The sequence below is a fragment of the Symphalangus syndactylus genome, chromosome 5, assembly GCF_028878055.3.
Source record: "Symphalangus syndactylus isolate Jambi chromosome 5, NHGRI_mSymSyn1-v2.1_pri, whole genome shotgun sequence".
Lineage (NCBI taxonomy): Eukaryota > Metazoa > Chordata > Mammalia > Primates > Hylobatidae > Symphalangus > Symphalangus syndactylus.
Window position 1 is genome coordinate 85,764,146 of NC_072427.2, and position 24,167 is coordinate 85,788,312.

At 57.2% G+C, this 24,167-nt stretch overlaps 1 protein-coding gene across 4 annotated transcripts in view; it reads left to right on the top strand.

Annotated features, from left to right (window-relative positions):
* ITGB2 (integrin subunit beta 2) overlaps window positions 1-16,547 on the top strand; it is a 45,802-nt gene extending 29,255 nt beyond the window's left edge. For all 4 annotated transcript variants that reach the window (XM_055279931.2, XM_055279930.2, XM_055279932.2 and 1 more), the window contains 11 exons: window positions 512-753; window positions 1,765-1,920; window positions 3,106-3,201; window positions 7,336-7,425; window positions 8,841-8,981; window positions 10,521-10,708; window positions 12,347-12,591; window positions 13,077-13,296; window positions 13,677-13,879; window positions 15,601-15,767; window positions 16,071-16,547. In XM_055279931.2, coding sequence (XP_055135906.1) covers window positions 512-753; window positions 1,765-1,920; window positions 3,106-3,201; window positions 7,336-7,425; window positions 8,841-8,981; window positions 10,521-10,708; window positions 12,347-12,591; window positions 13,077-13,296; window positions 13,677-13,879; window positions 15,601-15,767; window positions 16,071-16,133 — 1,811 coding nt within the window. In that variant the 3' untranslated portion in view covers window positions 16,134-16,547. The remainder of the gene's footprint in view (window positions 1-511; window positions 754-1,764; window positions 1,921-3,105; window positions 3,202-7,335; window positions 7,426-8,840; window positions 8,982-10,520; window positions 10,709-12,346; window positions 12,592-13,076; window positions 13,297-13,676; window positions 13,880-15,600; window positions 15,768-16,070) is intronic.
* The last annotated feature ends 7,620 nt before the right edge of the window (window positions 16,548-24,167 follow it).

The following is a 24,167-nucleotide window of genomic DNA, read 5'->3' on the forward strand; positions in this document are numbered from 1 at the left end:
ACCCATGTATGTCTTCACTCACATGTACAAATCATACACAAACACACATGCCCACATATGTATCTGGTCACCTATGTGAACTAGGTGTGTCCATATCTGAACATGCTCACATGCATACAGGAATACGTGCACACACAGTTGTGCTACACATGTACGCACTCATGTTTACACATGCAGATAGATGGCTGCACACACACAGATACACATACGCACGTGTTCACATGCCCACATGTATACCTGGTCACACACATACATGCAGGAACACACATGCATACACTTATGCTTACGCATGTACATGATTGCACACTCCCAGGTTCACACACACGCCCACATACATTCACATGCATGCTTGCACAACACACATGCTCACACACACTCCACATGTGCCATCTTGCTTTCTCCACTTCCCTGCTAGGAGAGAGGAAACAGGCTTGCCCTCATGCCCCTTTGAAGCTGGCCCTCCCACTAGGCCCAGCCTGCCACCTCCCCAGCCCCTCCATGTGCCCTGCAGGCTTCGGGTCCTTCGTGGACAAGACCGTGCTGCCGTTCGTGAACACGCACCCCGAGAAGCTGCGAAACCCATGCCCCAACAAGGAGAAAGAGTGCCAGCCCCCGTTTGCCTTCAGGCACGTGCTGAAGCTGACCAACAACTCCAACCAGTTTCAGACAGAGGTTGGGAAGCAGCTGATTTCCGGAAACCTGGATGCACCCGAGGGCGGGCTGGACGCCATGATGCAGGTCGCCGCCTGCCCGGTGAGGCCGCTACCCCTGCTTGGGTCCCCACGTTCCCCCAGTGTGGGGGGCTCTGTCAGGCGCTGTGGAGGGGCAGGGGGGTACCCTGGCTGGCAGGTCGTCTAAGGGACTCCAGCCTGGGCCTGGGGAGAGCAGCCCCTCACCCTGCTGCTGCCCATGCAGGAAAGGGCAGGAGGAAGGGAGGGTGGCCACGAGGGCTCGAAAATCATGCGCTGATTTCATTGTTTGCTGTGAATTAAATTTGTGACCCTGGGCAAACCTTTTAAAGCCCAAACATTTTGTGAGTGGCCAAGGGTTGAACAGGGCCGCTAGGCAGCTGGTCCCGTGGTTCCTGGGGTGGAACCACCCTCCTCCCTCCAGGCCAGGTGGGCGCTGACTGCCCAGTGCGTGTCGCTGTCCACATCCTGCCCACCCAGTCTGTGACTGTGAGCCTAACAGAGCAGCCGCAGTCCCTGGGCCATGTTGAGGCCACGCACTGTCCTCCCCTCACAACCCACGTTAGCTCTCCTGCTTCCCTGCAGGCCCAGCGCAGACACGCTGCTCACGAGTGTGAGGTCACAGCCTAGGACACGCGCGGCCCACACATGCGCCCGCCAGGGGCTGTCAGTGGCGGACTCAAGGCCTGCTGGGCCCTCAGGCTCGTTTTCCTCTGTGTTGCACTCGTTCTGCGTGTGGCCCACGCGTCTGCGAGGGTTTTTCCCCTTGGGGATGGTTTCCTGAGGGTTTGTTCCCAGCTCTGAAGTGCAGGGACCACAGCCAGGTCTCTCCTTGCCTTTCCACGCATGCCTCTGCTCCCTGCGCCTCACACATGCACGGCGTGTCTGGGGGCCATTGTCTCCTGCTGGGCGTGGCATCTGGGGGAACACGGCTGGGTCCCTGAGACCCGAGGGAAAGGGGCACCAGTGCCAGCCTCCGGGCCACCTCACCAGCTCTGCGTTGTCTCCTCTGCTCCAGAGGGCCCGGTCTGGGAAACTGAGGCAGGTAACCCCGCCCCCCACACCTTCTTCTCAGGAGGAAATCGGCTGGCGCAACGTCACGCGGCTGCTGGTGTTTGCCACCGATGACGGCTTCCATTTCGCGGGCGACGGGAAGCTGGGCGCCATCCTGACCCCCAACGACGGCCGCTGTCACCTGGAGGACAACATGTACAAGAGGAGCAACGAATTCGTAAGTCCCCACCCCAGGCACCCGGGCACTGCCTGGCAGGACGAATTCGTAAGTCCCCACCCCAGGCACCCGGGCACCGCCTGGCAGGACACCACTGACGGAGGAGACAAGGGCAGGGTCTCCACCTGACAGAGCCTCCCTCTGACCCAAGGAGCAGATTCCTGAGGAAACTTCTGGAAGCCCCACGTGGCAGTGTGGGGTCTCCCGGGACTGGCCTCAGGCCAGGGGAGGGTGGGGTTGGTGGGGGCAGCCAGGCTGAGGCCCAGCCTCACCCTTGTGGGACACCCAGGCCGTGTTGGTCTCCAGCCCCACTGCCCCGCACCTGGGCTGACAGCTGCTGTGGAGGTACAGTAACCGCCCCCAGGCTACAGCTGCACCCTGCTGTCCCTGCCTCCGGCCAGGGTCCCATCCCGGAGCATCTGCCTCCTCCCCCTCCCGGCCTCCCCTGTACGTTCCCTGCTGCCCCTGAGTCCGCCTCCTCCAGTGTGGCCCCTCCCTGCCCCCATTGCCTGAGCTGGGTGAGGGGCTGCGGGGACCATGAGGAACATGCGGGGAGGGACAGAGGCGAGAAGGGGCCCAGGATGCACGGGGTTAGGATGAGCCTCTCTCTGCGGAGGCATCTCAGTGGCTCAGAGGGGCCAGGACCTCTGGCTGGGATCAGCCGTGGGCTGAGAGGCAACCACCGGTCACAGAGGCTTGTCCTCGCTGGCCGTGGTGCGATGCTCTCGCCGCCTGACATCGTAGGCTCTGGGGGCTGCAAAGGACTTTAGAGACACAAGACTCAGGTCCTCTGCCGGGAGCCACAGACAGGGGAGGGACGGCCCTCGGACCCCAGAACTCGGGTAGGGAAAGCCGCACCTGACACTCATGACCTCTGCAGACACAGGTCCACCGTGTGGGGAAGGCTGGGATTCTGCCCCCGTGGACATCCCCAGTTCCACGGTGAGACGCCTCAAATGCTGCTCACGCCTGGACTCTGAGCGCCCGAGTCTATGCACACGTTGCCCCGAGGCCATGGCAGCTCTCTGCCCTGCACTCCTGCGTGGCAGCCTCTGCCTCTCCAGCCTTCCCCAGAGAAGGTCGGAAGCACAGGCAGAGCTAAGGCTGAGTGGGGCAGACAGGGGCGGGCACCTGGAAGGCTTGTCCCGGACTCGGGGCCAGCTGAGCAGGACCTCCTGTCTCCAGGACTACCCATCCGTGGGCCAGCTGGCGCACAAGCTGGCTGAAAACAACATCCAGCCCATCTTCGCGGTGACCAGTAGGATGGTGAAGACCTACGAGGTGAGTGCTGCTGGGTCCCGAGCATCCATTGGGCGGGGGCACGTTTCAGCCACAGGCCAGACCCAGCGCCACGGCAGGTCTGAGCGCCGCCTCCGCATGCTGGGCACGTGGGCAGCCAGCCGGCCCGGGTCACAGATCCCCCTGGTGAGGAGCCCGACGCTTCCCGTCGGGGACAGGACACCTGTGTGTTGATAGAAGGAGGAATTCCTCCCTGTCCCTGAAACTCAGCTGTGTTGACAGCATATCTTGGCATTGGTGATATTTCTGTTTTTTCCTGGAATACAGCACAATTCTTTATTTTATGGAAACACACTTATTTTATGCTCACATACATTTGAACATCAACACTCTCCATGAAGATAAAATTACACAAAAACGTTCACAAGCTTGGAGTGCGGAGTGGGATGAATTTCACGAAGGAAGCACAGCTGACAACCAGCCTCTGCCCCTAGAAGCAGAGGACCCCAGTGAAACACGTTCATCCTCATTTCCGCTGCTAGTGCCATGTGTTCAGCCTGGACAGGTTAGTGCGTCAAGATGCTCAGGTGCTGTCGGGGTTCCCAAGGCCACTCTCGGGGTCAGTGATTTGCTGGAAGGACTTGCAGAGCTCAGGAACCAGTAAACTCACAGTTACAGTTTATTGCAGAGCAGACCCTCCTGGGTGCCAGCTGCTGCCCGAGGTGGGAGGATACAGACAAAAGTCAGCGCAGGTCAAAGGTGCACAAGAGAGAAACCGCACATGAGCTCCCAGTGTCCTCTCCCTGCGGGGGTGTGGGTGGCACTCCATCCTCCCGGCGACGACGTGTGGCCTCATGCGTGGAACACGGTCTCCAGGGAGGCTCTCAGGCCTTGGTGTCTATTGGGGTCAGTCACAGTGGCGCGGCTGACACCCCACGGCTGACCTCAGTCTCTAGCCCTCCAGAAGTCAAGCTGAAAACTGTCCAGGGCCCCACCCCAAATCACACTGTGGGACTATCCAGAGTGACCTGAGGCCCCAGGAACAATGACACCCCCATCGGGTAGGACGTGCCAAGGGCTCAGAGGCCACCTCTCAGGAGCTCAGCCGGGGCCCTATCGCGCTTCGGCATGTGTGGGGTGTGGCCAGCCAGGCCTGCTAGGTGGAGCCTTTACTGCGTAACAAGGGTTTGCTAGAAGGAAGGAAACGCTGCACGCCCTCCTGAAAGGAGCCTCCGCGCATAGCAGCCTGCACGGTGTGTGGCCCCGAGGCCACAGGGACAGAAGGACTGAGCTGGAGGAAGGAGGTGGTTGTCATTGTACTTTACCCAGCCACGTGCCCAGTTCTTCAAGGTGGACAGGGTCCTGGGCCGCTCACCTCACACCCAGCTCTGTTACTTACCACAGGACGCCCCAGGCCCTTCCTTACCATGAGCCCTCAGGTTCCTCATCTGTGAAAGGGGCAGTGGTGCCTGGCTGGCAGGGCGTCGTGGCTACTGAGCTCACCCGCTCAGGGAATTCACAGAGTGGGTGAATTCCCTAAGGGCTCGATTATCCTCATCGGGACAGTGACCGACCTGCTGGCCATTCCAGGGCCATCACCGCCATCTTCTTCGAAATGGCACACGGGAAACCAGGGCACCCTCTTCCCCCTGCCCGGGGCTCTGCCCAGCTGGGCAGCCTCACAGCCCCTGCCCTGCTGCTTAGGCTGAGGAGACACACTCAGGGTTTGGGGAAGGAAGGTGCCCGGGAGGGCCGCTGCTTTTGTAAAGTGCACATTTGCTGAACTACGGAGATCCATTGTCAGGCCCGTATCCCAGCTACAAGCTCAACCTCATGGTATGTTGGGGCCGACAGCGAGACCAGCGGTTCCTGCCATAGGTTCCCCGGGGTCTGGAGTGGGAGCAGGACCCTGCGGGAGACACGGGATGGGGGCAGATGTCTGGGGACCCTCCGAGTGGGCACCCAGAGCTGGTCAGGCTGCCGGGACAGTAGGTCAGCGCAGGGCAGGGCTGGAGCCGGACATCCACGGAGACCACCCGCTGGTCAGGATGTCACAGCCCTGTGTCCCATCTGTAGGTGACCATGACGGTCCCCTCCTCACCAGCAGTAGCAGGTCCCAATCCTTTGCCATTTGTCATGGGCGCCATGGCGATGGTGTGGCGCCAGGGCCAGGCACTGGAGGCAGGAACTGCCCACCCCATGCCTGATGCTGAGCCTTGGGGCACACAAGCTTTCCTCAGCCTTTCCTGGTCACCTTCGGGGATGGTCAAGGCAGCGGGCAGCGAGTGTGGACGCATGTGCCGCACCCCCTCCGAACGTGTTTCTGCACCAAGCGCACAGGAGGCTCAGCGGGACAGGATGTGGGAGGGCCCAGCTCTCCCAAGACAGGCATGGCCCCAGACTGGGACGGATGGAGGTGGGCGGTGGGCGGAGGGCGCAGAGGAGGGTGGTGGCCAGGCTGTGACTGACCCCAGGAGCTCCATGGAAGGGACTGGGTCCATTCAGGGCAGTCATGGGAGGATTTGGGTGGGGAGGTGACCCGACCATCTGTTCCGTGCTCCTGGAAGGTGAAATGATGCCGCAATCTTCCGTGAAAGAAGCTGAGCACGTGTGAGCGTGGGGGAGGCTGGCTGCGCCCCTGTGCATCTGGCCGGCCAGAACCGATGTCACGGGGCTGTTTTTTTTTTTTTTTTTTGAGACGAAGTCTTGCTCTGTCACCCAGGCTGGAGTGCAGTGGCGCAATCTCGGCTCACTGCAAGCTCCGCCTCCCGGGTTCACGCCATTCTCCTGCCTCAGCTTCTCCGAGTAGCTGGGACTACAGGCGCCCGCCACCACGCCCGGCTAGTTTTTTGTATTTTTAGTAGAGACGGGGTTTCACCGTGGTCTCGATCTCCTGACCTCGTGATCCTCCCGCCTTGGCCTCCCAAAGTGCTGGGATTACAAGTGTGAGCCACCGCGCCCAGCCAATCACTGGGCTGTTTAACACCCATGGAAACTCAGTAGAGTGCCCAGAGCCGATTGCTTCCTGGTGATTTTACTGTGATCCACCCTCATGGGGCTACTTCCGCCTACCACACCTGTGTGGTGGAAATTCTGGCCAACACTGGCCACCATGCACGTCCTCCCAACCCAGTGATGTCGCCAGCTTGAAATCCACCAGGCAGGAGCACTCACACCACAGGCGGGAGCAGTCACACCACAGGCAGGATCACTCACACCACAGGCGGGAACACTCACACCACAGGTGGGAGCACTCACACCACAGGTGGGATCACTCACACAGGCGGGAGCACTCACACCACAGTCGGGAGCACTCACACAGGCCTGGACAATGCTGCAGCTCAGGGCTTTGCTTTCTTTTTTTATCCTCATGATGCAACACTAATTTTTTTTATATTTTATTTTATTGAGACAGAGTTTTGCTCTTGTTGCCCAGGCTGGAGTGCCATGGTGTGATCTCAGCTCATTGAGACCTCCACCTCCCGGGTTCTCCTGCCTCAGTCCCCTGAGTAGCTGGGCTTACAGGTGCCCGCCACCATGCCCAGCTAATTTTTGTATTTTTAGTAGAGACAGTGTTTAACCATGTTGGCCAGGCTGGTCTCAAACTCCTGACCTCAGTGATCCACCCACTTTGGCCTCCCAAAGTGCTGGGATCACAGGTGTGAGCCACCATGCCTGGCTTGGGTTTTTTTTTTTTTTTTTTTTTCGAGACAAGGTCTTGCTCTGTCGCCCAGGCTGGAGTGCAGTGGTGTGATCTCAGCTCACTACATCCTCCACCTCCTGGGTTTAAGTGATCCTCCTACCTCAGCCTGCCGAGTATCTGGGACTACAGGCATGTGACACCACACCACTCTAATATTTGTATTTGTTGTAGAGATGGGGTCTTCTTATGTTGCCCAGGCTGGTCCTGAGCTCCTGGGCTCAGGCGATCTTCCCACATCAGCCTCCCGAGTGCTGGGATTCCAGGCGTGGCCCCTGGGCAGCTCAGGGCTTTTTACCCCCAAGAACCTTTTACCACACATCACTGACCACACACTCTAGGGACCAAGTGCAAAACTGCGTTGAGGACCATCCCAGCCATTTTGCAGGTGCAGAAGCCCCTGGGGTGAGCCCAGTGCGTGCAGATGCCATGGCACGGGTCCTAGCCATGCCCTGTCTGGTCTTCTTACCCAACAGAAACTCACCGAGATTATCCCCAAGTCAGCCGTGGGGGAGCTGTCTGAGGACTCCAGCAACGTGGTGCATCTCATTAAGAACGCTTACAACGTGAGTCTCCCGCACCACCCAGCTGGGACCCATGGGGTGGCCAGCGATCTCCCCGCTGCAGGTCAGCTCCTGCCACAGGTCAGCAGGAGGGTGGTCTGGGAGGAAAGCCCCTGCCCTGTGGGCTGGCTACAGCCTCCAGAGCGGCCCTCAGTCCTCCAGGACACCCTGGCCTGTGACTTCCACGGGTAGCTCTGCGTCCTCTCTCGTTGATGGTGTGGGTGATGCTCCTTGAAACCCGAGCTCAGGCCCTCTTCATTCCGGACTCTTCTCTGCGGGTCTCTATGGGGAGGGGGGCGGACAGCTCTGGCGGCAGACAGTGCAGCTGGGACAGGAGGAGGCCACAGGAAACCCCCACTGTGGACTTGGGCCCTGGGAAGACACCCTGGGGGTGGAATTCCTCTTGCTCTGTTCACCTGTCTTGGGCAAGCCCCAGAGAAGCCCTCACCGCCTGAATTTCTCCCTGGTGCACGGCCCATCAAGCTGCATCCTGGGCTGCTCCCCTGGGGAGCCCATGGCCCTGGTGGCCATAGGTAGGCATAGATGCGCACTAAGTGCGGCTCAGGGCCCCAGGCACCAGAGGTCCCGACTGCTCCGGAAATCTACCCCCAGGTGAGAGATGTTCTCAGAATTCTCGCCTGGATCCTTCTAGGCCAAAGGTCCTCCTGGCTTGAGGGAGCTCAGCATGTTAGCGCCTCCGACAAACTCTGGGTCATTGAATTAAACTGAAGGCCTGTGGAGGAGGTGCCATTTGCTTCTTGTAGCCTCCTGTGAGTCCCAAACCCCCAGAGCAGACCCTCCTGGGTGCCAGCCACTGCCCGAGGTGTTTCTGTCCTTACACAGAGGACGCAGGTGACGCCACTGCCCTGGCCATTCACCCGATGCCCCTATGAACCTGTCCCTCTGCCTCCTCTCAATTTCCATCTGTCTCTCAGTCTTTGTCTCTGTCTCTCTCTGTCTCTCTCTGTCTCTGCCCCATCTCTGTCTGTCTCTGTCTCTGCCTCTGTGTTTCTCTCCATCTCCATGTCTCTGTCTCTGGCTCTGCCCATCTCTGTCTGTCTGTCTCTGCCTCTCTCTGTTTTTCCCTATCTCTCTTATCGCTTGAACAATTTATCCAGCTCCTGCCCTGTGCTGGGTCCTGGGGACTCAAGGCTGACGAGCAGCAGAAGCTCCCGTCCCTGAGGCTCACACCCTGGCCCCATGCTAGTCCCTGTGGTCGGGCTGTCTCGGGGGCAGGACTGTGGCCCTGGCAGCCCTACCATCCTCAGCACATCCTGCTGTGCTCTCCTCTGTGTCATCAGCTGACACTGGGGACTTGCAGGGAGAGGAGAAGTGGAGACGGGTCTAAACCGCTGGGCCAGGCAGGGCCAGGACAACAGAAAGACTCGCCCCTAAGAGTGGCCGCTCTCTGCCCGCAGAAACTCTCCTCCAGGGTCTTCCTGGATCACAACGCCCTCCCCGACACCCTGAAAGTCACCTATGACTCCTTCTGCAGCAATGGAGTGACACACAGGAACCAGCCCAGAGGTGACTGTGATGGCGTGCAGATCAATGTCCCGGTGAGCCTGGCCGCGAAGGTCCCTATCCCAGCATGCTGAGGGGCTCTGGGGACAGTCAGAAAGAGCCAGGGTCCCCATCCCAGCACACTGAGGGGTCCTGGGGACAGCCAGAAGGACCCAGGGTCCCCATCCCAGCACACTGAGGGGTCCTGGGGACAGCCAGGAGGACCCAGGGTCCCCATCCCAGCACACTGAGGGGTCCTGGGGACAGCCAGGAGGACCCAGGGTCCCCATCCCAGCACACTGAGGGGTCCTGGGGACAGCCAGGAGGAGCCAGAGTCCCCATCCCAGACTCTGATGGGGGCAGGGAGGGCACACAGGCATCAGAGGCTGTCTGGGGGCAGGCAGCATCCACTGGCAAGTCCCTGTTTCTTTCCTTCACCTCCTCTCTGCCGAGGCCAGACGCTTTCCTTGTGAAGCTGATGTCAGGAACATCAGTGAGAGGGTGCCGGGAGGGTGCTCCTCAGTGAGAGGGTGCTGGGAGGGTTCTTCACACACGCCTTGGCCCAAGAGTCCTACTCATCAACCTGGAGCCCCAAATCCCTGGATCGGGCCAGTGTAGACTGAGGGATGGAGTGATGGCTGCACCCCCTGGGGGCAGACACCAGACCCACGGAACAGGCACAGATGGCAAGCTCGGGTTGGTTGGTTCTCACGATTTTCTGCGTGTTTCATTTTGTTTTTTGACAGAAACATTAAGGCGTGGGCCACACAGGTGATTAGGAATGCACACTGAGTTCCTTCCCTAATCTTTCAGGTTTAAGTTTATTATCCAATCATTTGATTTTTTTTTTTTTTTTTTTTTGCTAGCTGTGAAATAATATTCAGTAAGACTCTTGCTTTCATTGCATTTTCTTAATATGACTTTGGAATTCCTTCAAACACATTTCTTCCTAAATGCTGCCTGTGGATTTTTTTTTTCTTTTTTTTGAGATGGAGTTTCGCTCTGTCGCCCAGGCTGGAGTGCACTGGCGTGATCTCGGCTCACTACAATCCAAGTGATTCTCCTGACTCAGCCTCCTGAGTAGCTGGGACTACAGGCGTGCGCCACCACGCTTGATTAATTTTTGTATTTTTAGTAGAGACAGACTTTCGCCATGTTGGCCAGGCTGGTCTCAAACTCTTGACCTCAGATGATCCACCCGCCTCGGCCTCCCACAGTGCTGGGATTACAGGCGTGAGCCGCGGCGCACGGCCGTCCCGTGGATTCTCACCAGAATGTTTCCCTCATGTTGGGTGGTCCGAGTGGGAGTGTGCTCAGCTTATCCTGATTTGCTGTCTACGTGTCACATGTCTCTGCTGATGTGTGGCCCAGGAGATCCTGGTGCCCGCCAGAGCGGGAGTGCGGGCAGAGCACCTCCTTGCCAGCTGACTTCAGCTTCTCGGATCTGAGCATCAGCTCTTCCTACTCCCGGTCATCCTCTCCTCTCCAAGCTGAACCCCCCGGGACCCCTGCAGAGGCCAGGAGGCAAGGGTTGGGAGCCAGGCTGTGACCCTGGCCGCCAAGGGTCCCCACCTGAGCCCAGCACCGCCCTGCAGATCACCTTCCAGGTGAAGGTCACAGCCACAGAGTGCATCCAGGAGCAGTCGTTTGTCATCCGGGCGCTGGGCTTCACGGACACAGTGACTGTGCGGGTCCTCCCCCAGTGCGAGTGCCGGTGCCGGGACCAGAGCAAAGACCGCAGCCGCTGCCATGGCCAGGGCTTCTTGGAGTGCGGCATCTGCAGGTGAGGCAGGCGCAGGTCTCTGTGAAGCCTCCCCCAGCCTCACCCCACAGGGCAGGTGTCTGCAGGTGAGGCGGGCGCAGGTCCCTGTTGAACCCTCCCCGAGCCGCACCCCACAGGGCAGGTGTCTGCAGGTGAGGTGGGCGCAGGTGGCTCCATCCCTCCCCCCACCCCATGGAGCAGGCATCCTGGGGGCCCCCTTCTGCAGGAGGTGGGGAGATTTGGGATTGGAACCCAGAACCCCTCGGCAAGCCCTCGCCCATGCTCCTCAGCCAGGGCACCAGCGATGCCAGCCTGTACTCTACACTCTCTGGCCATGGAGGACCCAAGGCAGGGGACTAGTGGGCAGGAGGACCCCCTCACCAGAGGATGGAGGCCCATCTCAGGGGCACAGGGAGTCCCCACTGGGCATGCCCATGGCCTTGAGTGGGTCACTTTCTCTGCCTGACATTCCTTGACCCTAGGAGCTGGCTTCTCTCTGACCTTGGGGACCCAAGGCCATCAGGCTGGCTGCCCTGGGGCATGGGTGGCCAGAGAGCCTCCTGGGACAGGTGACGGCTTCTGGCAGCCTGGGCCCCATAGGCCACCCTTTGGGCATGCACACCCCCTGCCAGGCATGGGCACCCCACCTCCCAGGTGGACCCAGTGGGGAGGTTCACATGGCACTCAGCCAGGCAGCCTACCCTGGGGCTGGATGGCTGTCCCCCTTTCCTTGCTTGCCTGGCAGGAGCTGCTAGGCTGACCTCCCAGGGCTCTGCCCCCTTTGCTCTGGCCACCTCCTCCCCTCTCCTGACCACTGTGCCAATCCACACCCTGGTGGCAGTGCCCTTCCCCACCTGCAGGTCCCCACTGCCCCCAGCCTCCTCCCGTATCTCAGGACAGTGATGGTCTCTGTGGTCGTGGTGGTCTCTGTTGCTGTCCCCGTGCCTCAGTGGCCACCCTGCCCACTGTCCTGGGTGTGCAGCCCTGGGGTGGCCTCTTCACAGGACTGTAGGGGTGACTCAGTGGGAACACTTGGCAGGTGTCGGGGGGTGCCCTGCCATAGGTACTCAGACACTCGGTCCTGCAGCTTCCTCCTCTGGGGAGCAGGAGAGCCCGTGGCAGGGCTGTCTCTGAGGATGCCTCAGGGTGTGTGTGGCTCCTGCCTGCCAGCGGCTTGATGCCAGCTTCCACATCTGTAAAAACCCCTTGTCCCTGCATTCTCCCACAACCTGGCCTGTCAGTGCACAAACGCAGGAGGGAGGGCGGGCTGTGGCAGGTGGCAGTGCCAAGTCCCCACTGGCCACCACGTGGAGCGTGCAGGAGCAGACACCAGCCACTCACAGAGCACCGGTATCGCAGCACAGGCCATGTGCATGGCTGCAACACAGCTCCACAGTGAGCCTGCCGAGCCACTGCACGCGCACGCCAAGGCCAGGTGTCTGCTTTCCCCTCGGGACATCCTGGGGAGGGAAGGCAGGGCCCCTGCACGTTTTGAGCACATTTAGTCCGTGGCAGGTGCTCATAGGCCTCGAGGAAAGCACAGACAATGTGCCACAGGGGTGTTCTCCACCAAGGGCAAGGGGCCTGGAGGACAGGGCGGCTGTCCCCTGTCCCACATCACGGGGGGGAGCCTGACCTTGGGGCCACTCCTGTCCCCAGGTGTGACACTGGCTACATTGGGAAAAGCTGTGAGTGCCAGACACAGGGCCGGAGCAGCCAGGAGCTGGAAGGAAGCTGCCGGAAGGACAACGACTCCATGGTCTGCTCAGGGCTGGGGGACTGTGTCTGCGGGCAGTGCCTGTGCCACGCCAACGACATCCAAGGCAAGCAGGTATACGGGCAGTACTGCGAGTGTGACACCGTCAACTGTGAGCGCCACAACGGACAGGTCTGCGGCGGCCCGGGTGAGTCCACGGGTCCCTGCCGGACAACGGCCGTCCTGCGGCACAGACTTGGCGTTGGGGGGTGCGTTCTGGACCATTCAACAAGTGGAACAGAAAGGGGGGATCCTGAGGACAGACAGCGCAAGTCTCGCCCAGCCACCGGGCGTCAGCAGGAACTCGGATGACCCTGTACCCCGCCCTGCCTCAGTTTCTGTGTCCATGAGGACAAGGCGTCCCTGTGGGGAGGGCCCACAGGAGGAACGGTCACAGCCCTACTGAGGTCCCATTCACAGCAGGGCAGGGGGAGGTCCAGACTGGCCAGGAGGTGGCCACGTGGCTGGCGGGGGCTGGAAGGCCTGGCTGGTGGCCCCATGCCTTTTGCACAGGCACATCCCCCAGGCTGGAGGAGGCAGGCGGGCTGGAGGGAGCAACCCGCAGTGGGGTTTCGGGCGGGTCTCGGTTCCCAGGCCAAGCAGGAGCTTAGCCGTGCTGCCCCCGTGTTCCAGACAGGGGGCGATGCTACTGCGGGAAGTGCCTCTGCTACGAGGGCTTCGAGGGCTCTGCGTGCCAGTGCGAGAGGACCACCGAGGGCTGCCTGAACCCGCGGCGTGTCGAGTGTAGTGGCCGTGGCCAGTGCCGCTGCAACGTATGTGAGTGCCATTCAGGTTACCAGCCGCCTCTGTGCCAGGAGTGCCCCGGCTGTGCGTCACCCTGCAGCAAGTACATGTGAGTGCAGGTGGGGCAGGCAGGGCGGGCAGGGATCCCCACTCCCCGGCCACCGACCCAGCAGCCGGGCTCACTCGGGGACCCCAGTGAGCACCTCTGCACCGCGGGGTTCTCTGCGGGTACATCTGGACTGAGGGGCCCTCAGCAGCCGCCGTGCCCCTGTGCCCCTCCTCCCTCCTGTGCGCACCTGCCACGGGCCCTGGGATCAGGCTTCCAGTTCACCCACTGCACCCGCATCTGCCCCACTTGGGCCCCCTCCTTGGCCTGAGGGCACCCCAACCCCACCTGCCCCACCTGGTGGACACACACCCAAGCCCGAGCCCCCAATGCCGGAGCCCCCGCACACCCTGGCACCCATGCTCACGCCTGGCTCCCCGCAGCTCCTGTGCCGAGTGCTTGAAGTTCGAAAAGGGCCCCTTAGGGAAGAACTGCAGCGCGGCGTGTCTGGACCTGCAGCTGCGGAACAACCCCGTGAAGGGCAGGACCTGCAAGGAGAGGGACTCAGAGGGTTGCTGGGTGACCTACACACTGGAGCAGCAGGATGGGATGTACCGCTACCTCATCTATGTGGATGAGAGCCGAGGTGAGGCTGCTGGGGTGCGGAAGGAGAATCTCACCTCCAGTGGTGTGGGCCCAGCAGGGTGAGTGAGCCGTGCGGGATGCCCTTGGTGGCATCGCAAGGAGGCCAGAGGCCAGTCTCCCCACCCCCAGCAGCCTCCCCTTTCCCTCCCCTCCTCGCCTGACCCCACATCAAGCTGGGCAGCAGATGGCCTATTCCCTGGGGGCACCACTGCTCCACACCGGGCAGGCCCACCAGTGCCGCACCGCCCAGGCCATCTCCCACTTGGTGCCTCACGGGGCAAGGCTTGGAGTTGCGGGTCCCTGGGAGTGGCCCGCGGTCAGGTTGCTGCGTGAGGCTCCCCTGAGGGGACTGGGAAATCCTGGTGCTCGGCTCTCAGCCCTGGAGGGGCCCAGGGCCACCAGGCACCACCGTCCGCCAACACTCTCTGCCCGTCACTCATTCGGCTCCGGTCGGAACCAGTCCCAGCCCCACAGTGACCTTGGTGGCACTGACCCTGTCTCATTCGGCTCCAGTGGGAGCCAGGCCCAGCCCCACAGTGACCTTGGCAACACTGGCCCTGCTTCTTCAGGTCTCATGTTCCACAGGCTCCTGAGAGGCAGAGGGGCTGGGGCTGGGGGCCGCTGGCGACTCCATCAGGCATGGCCAGCAGCCGGCCAGGACTCTTGCAGGACTGAGACCTGGGAGCTCCTCCCTCCCCAGGAAGGGACCTGAGGCAGGCAGTGGGGGTCTCTGAGCCTGTAGGTGACATGCCTGGAGCTCACAACCCACATGTGGACCTGAGGCTGCAGACCCCCGCCTGCCAGGGCAGGAACCCCTGCGGGCCACTTTGAGGGACAGATTTGGGTCACGTCTGGTTTGTGCAATCCTGGCCAAGTCACTTCACCTTTAAGGACAGGTGAAGGAAGGCAGGCCCCCCAGGAAAGGCAGGATGGCAGGAGGGGCCATGGGGAGTGAGGGTGCGGGTCAGGATGGCAGGAGGGGGCACGGGGAGTGAGGGTGCGGGTCAGGATGGCAGGAGGGGGCACGGGGAGTGAGGGTGCGGGTCAGGATGGCAGGAGGGGGCACGGGGAGTGAGGGTGCGGGTCAGGATGGCAGGAGGGGGCACGGGTAGCGAGGGTGCCAGGCCGGGCCAGGGACTGCACTGAACGCTAGTGTCTGTCCCAGGGTCAGCAGCTGTGGGCCTGGCCCCACTAGGGCCCACAGCCCCCATGCTCAGGAGGCAGGCACAGCTGCCGCGGGAACCAGGACCTTGCGTTGCTCATCCTGGCACCGGCCTCACCTGCTGAGCTCAGGTCTTTGGTCCTGCCCTTGACTACCGTAAATCACCTTCACAGTAGGGGTAGCGAACTCCAGCAGAGCCCTTGAGCCTGGTTCTGGACTCTGCTGTAGGAGAGCAGGGTCCCTCGCACTGTCTCCTACCCCCCGTATTAGCACTCTGTCCTGGCTGCCCGGTACCCTGGCCCTGCCTGCTTCTCTGTCAGCAGGGGTGGTGGCAATGGCCCTTATGTTTCATTTGGAACCACAGGGCCTGGCCTGGAATCCAGCAGGGGCTGGGCCAGGTTCTCACTGACCCCTGGCTGTGGTGATGGATGGTAAACTGGGGCCCTAGGAACCTCCGTCTCTCTAAGTGTTGTGTTGTGGGGTGACCTCGGACCTGTGGGCACACATGGCTCAGTGAGATGGGGCTGGACTGACACTCAGGTGTGCTGCTTCTTCCCTAGAGTGTGTGGCAGGCCCCAATATCGCCGCCATCGTCGGGGGCACCGTGGCAGGCATCGTGCTGATCGGCATCCTCCTGCTGGTCATCTGGAAGGCTCTGATCCACCTCAGTGACCTCCGGGAGTACAGGCGCTTTGAGAAGGAGAAGCTCAAGTCCCAGTGGAACAACGTAAGTGGCCGTCCTTGGGGGTCCCACGCAGAGGGACACATGCGTCCCACACTATGCGACCTCCTGCTGTGGGAGGCCGTGGACACCCGTGTGTGGCTGCACCCCCGCCTCCCCGGGCAGCTTGTCCTCTGGGCGTCCGCCGCTGTGGGTGAGCTCGGTCGCAGGTGCTAAGACCCTGGGAGGGCTGCCCCGCGTCTAGCTCTTCCTTGAAGCGACGGCTTCCATGCGGGGAGTGTCCTCAGGGAGAAAGATTCTGCTCTGAAAACCTCCCACACTCACAAGCCCGTTTGCATTTCCCACCAGGATAATCCCCTTTTCAAGAGCGCCACCACGACAGTCATGAACCCTAAGTTTGCTGAGAGTTAGGAGCACTCGGTGAAGACAAGGCCGCCAGGACCCACTATGTCTGCCCCATCACGCGGCTGAGACATGGCTTGCGACAGCTCTTGAGGATGTCACCAATTAACCAGAAATCCAGTTATTTTCCGCCCTCAAAATGACAGCCATGGCCGGCCGGGTGCTTCTAGGGGCTCGTCGGGGGGACAGCCCCACTCTGACCTGCACAATCTTTGCATGGAGACTTGAGAAGGGAGGGCTTGAGGCTGGCGAGGTTAGGTGCATGTTTCCTGTGCAAGTCAGGACACCAGTCTGATTAAAGGTGGTGCCGATTTATTTACATTTAAACTTGTCAGGGTATAAAATGACATCCCATTAATTATATTGTTAATCAATCATGTGTATAAAAAAAAATAAAACTTCAATACAGGCTGTCCATGGAAACTGGGCACTGTGTCCGCTGTGTTCCCCCGACTGGCAAGGTGGCCAGGTGCGCATGGGCCCTGTCCTGCCCGCTGACCTTTGCCACACAGGCACACAGCTGGCTTCAGACCGTGGGGCAGGTTCTGTTTTCCCTTTTCCTTCCTCACCTGCTGGTCTGTACAGAGCCCCGCTCTGAGCCCCTGTCCCAAATCCTACGTGCATTTCCGTAAATGGTGGTGGCCCCACCAAAGAGGTGCCTGCGGTGGAGCCTGGCCAGGGCAGAAGCAAAGCAGGAAAGTGGGTGTCTGCCCTCCCTCCAGCCATCTACACCTCCCTTCCAACTGTGTCTACACCTCCCCTTCAGCTGTATCTACACCTCCCCTCCAGCTGTGCCTACATCTTGCCTCCAGCTGTCTGCACCTTCCCTCCAGCCATCTACACCTCCCCTCCAGCTGTCTACACCTCCCCTCCAGCCATCTACACCTCCCCTCTGGCTGAGCCTACACTTCCCCTCCAGCTGTGTCTACACCTTCCCTTCAGCCATCTACTCCTTCCCTCCAGCTGTCTACATCCCCCCCCAGCTGTCTACACCTCTCCTCCAACTGTGTCTACACTTCCCCTCTGGCTGTCTACAGAGCCCCCTCTGCCTCCCACTGGGGTACTCAGAGGGGAGGGAGCCAGTACCGCTTTAATGGAAGCGTGGAAACAGCCCTGGGCTGTGCCAAAGCTGCTCACAGCCGCAGAGCAGAATTCAGCACCAAGCTCCACACAGATCCTGCCTGAGAGCTCTGGACGCAGGCAGGCTGCTGGCCACGGCTGCAGTTGGTGAATGTCTCAGTGTTAGCACAGGAAGGCCCTTGTCCTGGGAAACCCCTTACTTTGTCTGGGCAAGCCACACAGCTGGCCACACTGCCAGAGCCACTGCAGACCTGCAGATGGGCACATGTGGGCGGCATCTGCTTTAGGTCCCCTACTTTAAAATTCTAACTGTGGCCAGGCCTGTTAGAACCACCTAATGGTGGCTCATGCCTGTAATCCCAGCACGTTGGGAGGCCAAGGTGGGAGGACTGGTTGAGCTTAGCAGTTCGAGATCAGCCTTGAACCTGAGGCTGTTAAGTTAGCAGCTGTTAACAAGAGTCACACAGCACACCTGGTGACCCAGCCTTGAACAGTGAGACTCCATCTCTACTAAACATTAAAAAAAATTAGTAGTGTGGTGGCACATGCCTGTAGTCCCAGCTACTCGGGAGGCTGAGTTAGGAGGACTGGGAGTTGGGGGTCGCAGTGAGCTGTGATTGCACCACTATACTCCAGCCTGGTTGACAGAGAAAGACCCTATCTTAAAAAAAAAAAAAAAAAAAAAAGCAAATAAACAAACCAAAAACAAACTTCTAACCGTGCGATAACCTCTTACTGTACATGCCTGGGAGCCTGGGAGGTGGGAGTAGCTAGAAATGACCAGATGCTCCATCACTGCCCACTTCCCAGCTCAGGGCTCCTCCACCCAGCCTGCGCCTGGGGCTTTAAATGCCCCTGCCCTGTCGGAGAAAGGCTGCCATGATTGGTGTTCAGTGTCCCTCGGGGATGCTGCTGTGCAGCCAGGGTGGACACCCGCTGGCCTCAAGCCTCAGTTCCCCAAGGCTGGCCTGGGCAGCAGAACAAGCCTCACCTAGAAGCCTGTCAGAGGTGCATTCTCAGCCTGGCCCCAGACCAGCTAGTCAGCAGCACTCCAGGTGGGCTCAGCAATCTGGGCTTTGCAGGTCCTCCAGGGATACTGATGCACGCTGTAGTTTGAGAACCACTAGACAAAGCTAGGAGATGGAGGTCAAATTGTCGACATTCGGTGGGCGCGGTGGCTCACGCCTGTAATCCCAGCACTTTGGGAGTCCGAGGTGGGCAGATCACGAGGTCAGGAGATCGAGACCACCCTGGCTAACATGGTGAAACGCCATCTCTACTAAAAATGCAAAAATTAGCTGGGCGTGGCGGCGTGTGCCTGTAGTCCCAGCTACTCGGGAGGCTGAGGCAGGAGAATCGCTTGAACCCAGGAGGTGGAGGTTGTGGTGAGCCGAGATCTCACCACTGCACTCCAGCCTGGCAACTAAGCTAGATTCCATCTCAAAAAAAAAAAAAAAATTGTTGACATCAAGGTACAGTCTACAGGGGTGTGTGCAGGGTGGTGATGCCGTCTCAGGAAAGAGGGATGGGGAAGGGTGACCTCAGGTGACCCAGGCAATGAGAGGGCCTGGCCCAGAGCACGTCCGGCAGAGATCAGATGCCAGCCCTGCGTGAAACCCTCCTTACAGGGTTACTGAGAATTCCAAGGTAGGCTTTGGGCAGAATTGGAGTTAGGCACCGACCAGGATGTGGCAGGCACCACCACCAACTCACTGCAGCTGCTAACTTAACAAGAGTCACACGGCACACGGACCACCTGCTTCCCGTTGTTCCTACAGGTGGAATCTCTGAGCCTGGACCTTTTAAGCCAAGAATGGCTTAAGGTGTTTCCCACACCCTGAATTCCAGCAGAACAGCTGACGCCAGCCGGTCTGAAGGCCCCACCAAGGAGCTGACTCGGCTCAGGAATGCGGATTCTTCGTCCCGCATCCCGTGACTTCACCCCTCATACTCACCAATCAGCGATCCCCACGCTTCAGACCCCATCACTGCCCAGACCCCTGAAAAACACCATCCCCAAGCCCCTCGGGAGGTGGGTTTGAGGTTTCCTCCCATCTCCTCGCTTGGCTGCCCCACGCGTCTTAGACTCTTTCTCTGCGGCAACTCCCTCTGTTTCAGTGTGTTGGTATGTCACCGCGCAGTGGGCAATAGGCCCTGAGCCAGGGTCCTAGGACACACGTGCCCCAGCTCGAGATCCACCTCGGTGATTGCAGCAAGGGCCTGGATCACCCCCAGACGTGCCTCTAGCAAGACAAACTGTCAGATGCCCTGAATCCATTTTGTGGTTTTTCTGACATTTTCCTGCCAGTTTTCAGAAGCTCTTTTTGACGTTCCAACCTTGTTCCAGGGAACTGAGGGGAGCTCCTGAGACACGGGGAAGAAGCACGGACTCCAAGGGTGAGCCCCCAGTCCACGTCCAGCTCTACTTCTTACTGGCTGCCTGACCTGGAACAAGCTGTGTTTTGTCTTGTCAAAAGTACAGGTGGAGGGATCCCTAAAGCCTGGCCCTGGGAGGATGCAGAGAGGTTGGCACAGGAAGTGCTTTGAGAATCGTAACTGCTTGCAAGGGACGGGCAATCGGAACTGTCTGTGTCTTGGTCAAGGACAAACTCCTGAGCACAAGAGACCCCGCGTGGCACAGACCAGCTCTGAAGCCATGAAGCTGCCAACCGTGTGCAGCCCCACAGGAGCCCTCCCACACACCAGGGGTGCAGGTTCCACTTCATTGCTTACTCCCATCATGGGGAATGGGCTCTGGCCTGTGGGCCCAGCCCTCTCTCCCTCCCTCCATGCCTCACCCCAGACCCTGCTGATCCCTGCCTGTCCAAGCCTCCACACTGTGTAGCCCCTTCCAAAGTGAGTCCAAAGTCTGGGACCTTCAGGTGCTCTCCTTGTTCTCCCCAGTGTTAAGCATCTGGTGGTTTAATGGGTTGCCAGAAGCTTCACTCTTTTTGTGCAGCTTCTCTGGAAGTAACTCTTTCACCTACCAAGGAATGTACTCATAATGACCAAAAAAAATCCACTGCACAGACACTTAACCACCAAGTAAACCCTCTGGTGGAAGTCCCCAGCAGGTGACTCCAATATGCACAATTAGGTGGGGACCCTGGAATTTCCCCTCTCTGGCCCCCGCCCACTGTGGCTGTCTGTGCATGTGGACAGTCCTCTCCATGGCTCTGGGGCTCAGCTGTCACTTCTCCTAAGTTGATACCATTGTGATTGTATCAGTTTAATTCCCTAACCATCTTTCTTCATGGAAAGACAGATGCACTTTTAATTCCAAACTGCTCTGAGTAATCATTCTGTTTCTCTAAAGAGTCATTACGGTTGTACTTCCCGTACAATGTGCCGTTTGGATCATTCCTCTGAGCTAGAAGCTCTTCGACAATTGAATATGTATCTTTGGATTCCAGACATGTTAAATTACACAATGCCCCCCATTTCCTCTTTTTAAATCTTGACTTCTGTGCGGTTAAAACAGGAACTGGGGTTATACCACGCATTTTTTGAACTTCTGCATTGTTAAGTTGTCCCAAAACTTAGCTATATTTTAAAATGCCATTGTGCATTGTTTAAAATGTGCTGATATTCACCGAGTTTTGGTTAATGTTTACAAACACCTAATGTCCTTCAAATACCATTAAATTAGCATCGTGTGGTTGTATTGTTTCAGGGGCATAGTTCTAAACTAGACTTGTGTTTATTCTGTTTCTGCAAATTGATTTTTTTTTTTTTTTTTTTGAGACGTAGTCTCACTCTGTGGCCCAGGCCGGAGTGCAGTGGTGCGATCTCAGCTCACTGCAACCTCTGTCTCCTGGGTTCAAGAGATTCTCCTGCCTTGGCCTCCGAGTAGCTGAGACTACAGGTGTGTGCCACCATACCCAGCTAATTTTTGGATTTTTACTAGAGACAGGGTTTCACCATGTTGGCCATGCTCATCTCCTGACCTCAAGTGATCCACTTGCCTTGGCCTCCCACTGTTGGGATTACAAGCATGAGCCACCGTGCCTGGCCTGCAAATGGATTTTTAAACATCTTTTGATACAATAGAAGATCCCAATGAAGATATAAAGTATTTGAACTGGAAGACATGGGTCAGAGACACAGTTTGCTGTCACTAAGGTCCCTTTGCATCCACTTTATCCCTTTATGCTGAGCCCGAGCAAACAGGAAAACGTAAAAAATGATTGTAATTTCTAGAATAAGTTAACAGTTTTTGTCACTAATTTTGCCAAGATCCCAACCAGCTATTTAGCCAGTTGTTTGGAGGAGGTTTTGGCTCTGCAAGGTTGGTTTATGTGGGTTTCATATCAGCCATGAATTTAGTGATGTTATTTGGTTTATCTGGGATATAGACACAGCTTTTAGTTTTATGATAGCACAGGTTACCCTCGAGCTGCAGTGAGTATGTCTAAAGCCGTATGGTTTTATTTATTTTTTTTTTTTATTTTTTTTTTTTTGAGACAGAGTCTCGCTCTGTCGCCCGGGCTGGAGTGCAGTGGCGCAATCTCGGCTCACTGCAAGCTCCGCCTCCCGGGTTCACGCCATTCTTCTGCCTCAGCCTCCGAGTAGCTGGGACTACAGGCGCCCGCCACCGCGCCCGGCTAATTTTTTGTATTTTTTAGTAGAGACGGGGTTTCACCGTGGTCTCGATCTCCTGACCTCGTGATCCACCCGCCTCGGCCTCCCAAAGTGCTGGGATTACAAGCGTGAGCCACCGCGCCCGGCCACATATGGTTTTATAATACAGATTTTCTCAGGTAAGTTCATCATTTAATAATGAGATACCTGGCTATCTCTTAAGGCCTTTTGTGTATAACTGCTGAGGACCTCTACATGTCAAGTAACGCCTTCAATACCCATTTACGGCAGAAAGACGGAAGCTAAATGATGCTACCAGTGGAATACAGAATGAATCTGACAAGACTGTAGATGAGGAAGATTGGTGAGTGTGAAATGGTATGAAATATTTGACCTTGTGACCGGCATAACCCAAAGAACACTGTCCTAGCTGTCCCAGGGTGTCACATTCTGGTACAAGAGCTTATTTAGGAGGCTCAGTTTTCTTTTTTTTTTTTTGAGAGGGAGTCTCACTCTGTCACCAAGGCTGGAGGGCAGTGCTGCAATCTCAGCTCACTGCAACCTCTGCCTCCCGGGTTCAAGCATTTCTCCTGCCTCAGCCACCCGAGTAGCTGGGATTACAGGCATGCCACCACGCCTGGCTAATTTTTATATTTTCAGTAGAGATGGAGTTTCACCATGTTGGCCAGGCTGGTCTCAAACTCCTGATCTCAGGTGATCCATCCACCTCGGCCTCCCAAAGTGGTGGGATTATAAGTGTGAGCCACCACGCCCAGCCGAGGTTCAGATTTCTTTAGATGGGAGATGTGAATTCAAGGGTCGTCTTCTAATTTTACGGTGAAGGCTGGTCAGGAGTACCTGATAAGGTCCATAGCAGGTTGCAGAGACTTTTTTAAAAATGTCATTTCCAATAGACAAAATCTCCTGGTTGAAGTCTGCGGTCCTTGAAAATTTTGTTTCCCAGGAGCTCACTGTGAAAAGATTATTTTTGCCAATTACAATTTTTCATCAATTGTTTTGCAAGGGCACTGCAATAGCTGAATATGTCTCCCTTTAATATCATAGATGTACAGTTTCTTGGAGATAATTTCATGGGTCTGCCTAATTTTGAACAGAGATAACTGGTGTTTACCTAAAGGGGTCGACCTCTGATTAAACAGAACCAGTAGAAGAACTTCTGACCAAGGAATTTAAAAAGCCTTGGTTAATTTTGCCAATTGAGTTTTGATTATTCCATTGGTGCATTTCACTAACCCAGATGACTGGGCGTGGTAAGCGCAATGGAAATGCTGGAGGATGGGCCCAAGTTTACATTCTGATTGAATCATCCGTCCAGTGAAGTGAGTTCCTCTGTTGCTACGAGTTCCAGAGGAACTCCCCAGATTGCCATACCTTTTTCTACAGCAATTTTACTCACTGCTAAGGCCATTGCTCTTCTGCACGGAAATGCATCTGCCCAGGGAGAAAACACGTCACTTGTTACCAGAACATGTTTGTATGTTTCTGAGGGTGGCAACAGCGTGGAATCTAGTGGTCATACCTCACAAGGGCCTCGGGTAAAGGGAACTGTCCTTATAATGGTTTTCCTGGATTATATTTTAGGCAACTGTGGCAATGATTGTCTATTTTGATCTTTGTGTTTGTAGAAAGTAAAAAGTTCCTCTTCAAAGTTTCCCTTCTTGTTAAAGAATAAATCGTAAGTGTTAAAAATAATAGTTTCTTTTAAAAACTAACTTCCTTCAAGCCTCCTGGCTTTGTGGTAATAACTGCTTGTTAAGCCCTATCCTGTGTAGCTGTTAAACATGCTCACGGGCACGTAATACATTCTAAGAGGTCCTTGAACCTTAACCAGGATATTTGTGCTGCACCTGCTCACAGGCACATTCCAGCTTGCAGCCTATGCCCCTTCCCTATTTGGCATAAGCAACTTCCTCTTTTCCTTTGTCTTCCCATTACTTTTACCTATTTAGAAAAGTTTTAAACTGTTAGCCAATCGGGTTTCAGTTTAGATGGTGAGGTCCGGCTCAGCCAATGGAGACAGAACACAGTAGCAGGGCCAAACTGCGGCAGGGATACAAATTGCTTCCCTCCTTTATTCAGGTGTGCTCTCACCATTGTTCTATCTGTGATGAGCACCCTTTCTGCAGAAAGTAAAAATGGCCTTGCTGAGAGAATTAAATTTATGTTCGAGTGCTGTTTCTTTGCAGCACCAGGGAACAAGCATTCTATTTCTAAATAAAAATGTTTACATATAACAGCGTTTTAGGAACCCCTAAAGAATCTCCACCACTTTCATGTAATATACAAATAATAGAATGGAAGGTTATAATTTGTATGCCCCAAAGACAGAGCATTAGCAAGGTCACGTTTGATCATTTCGAA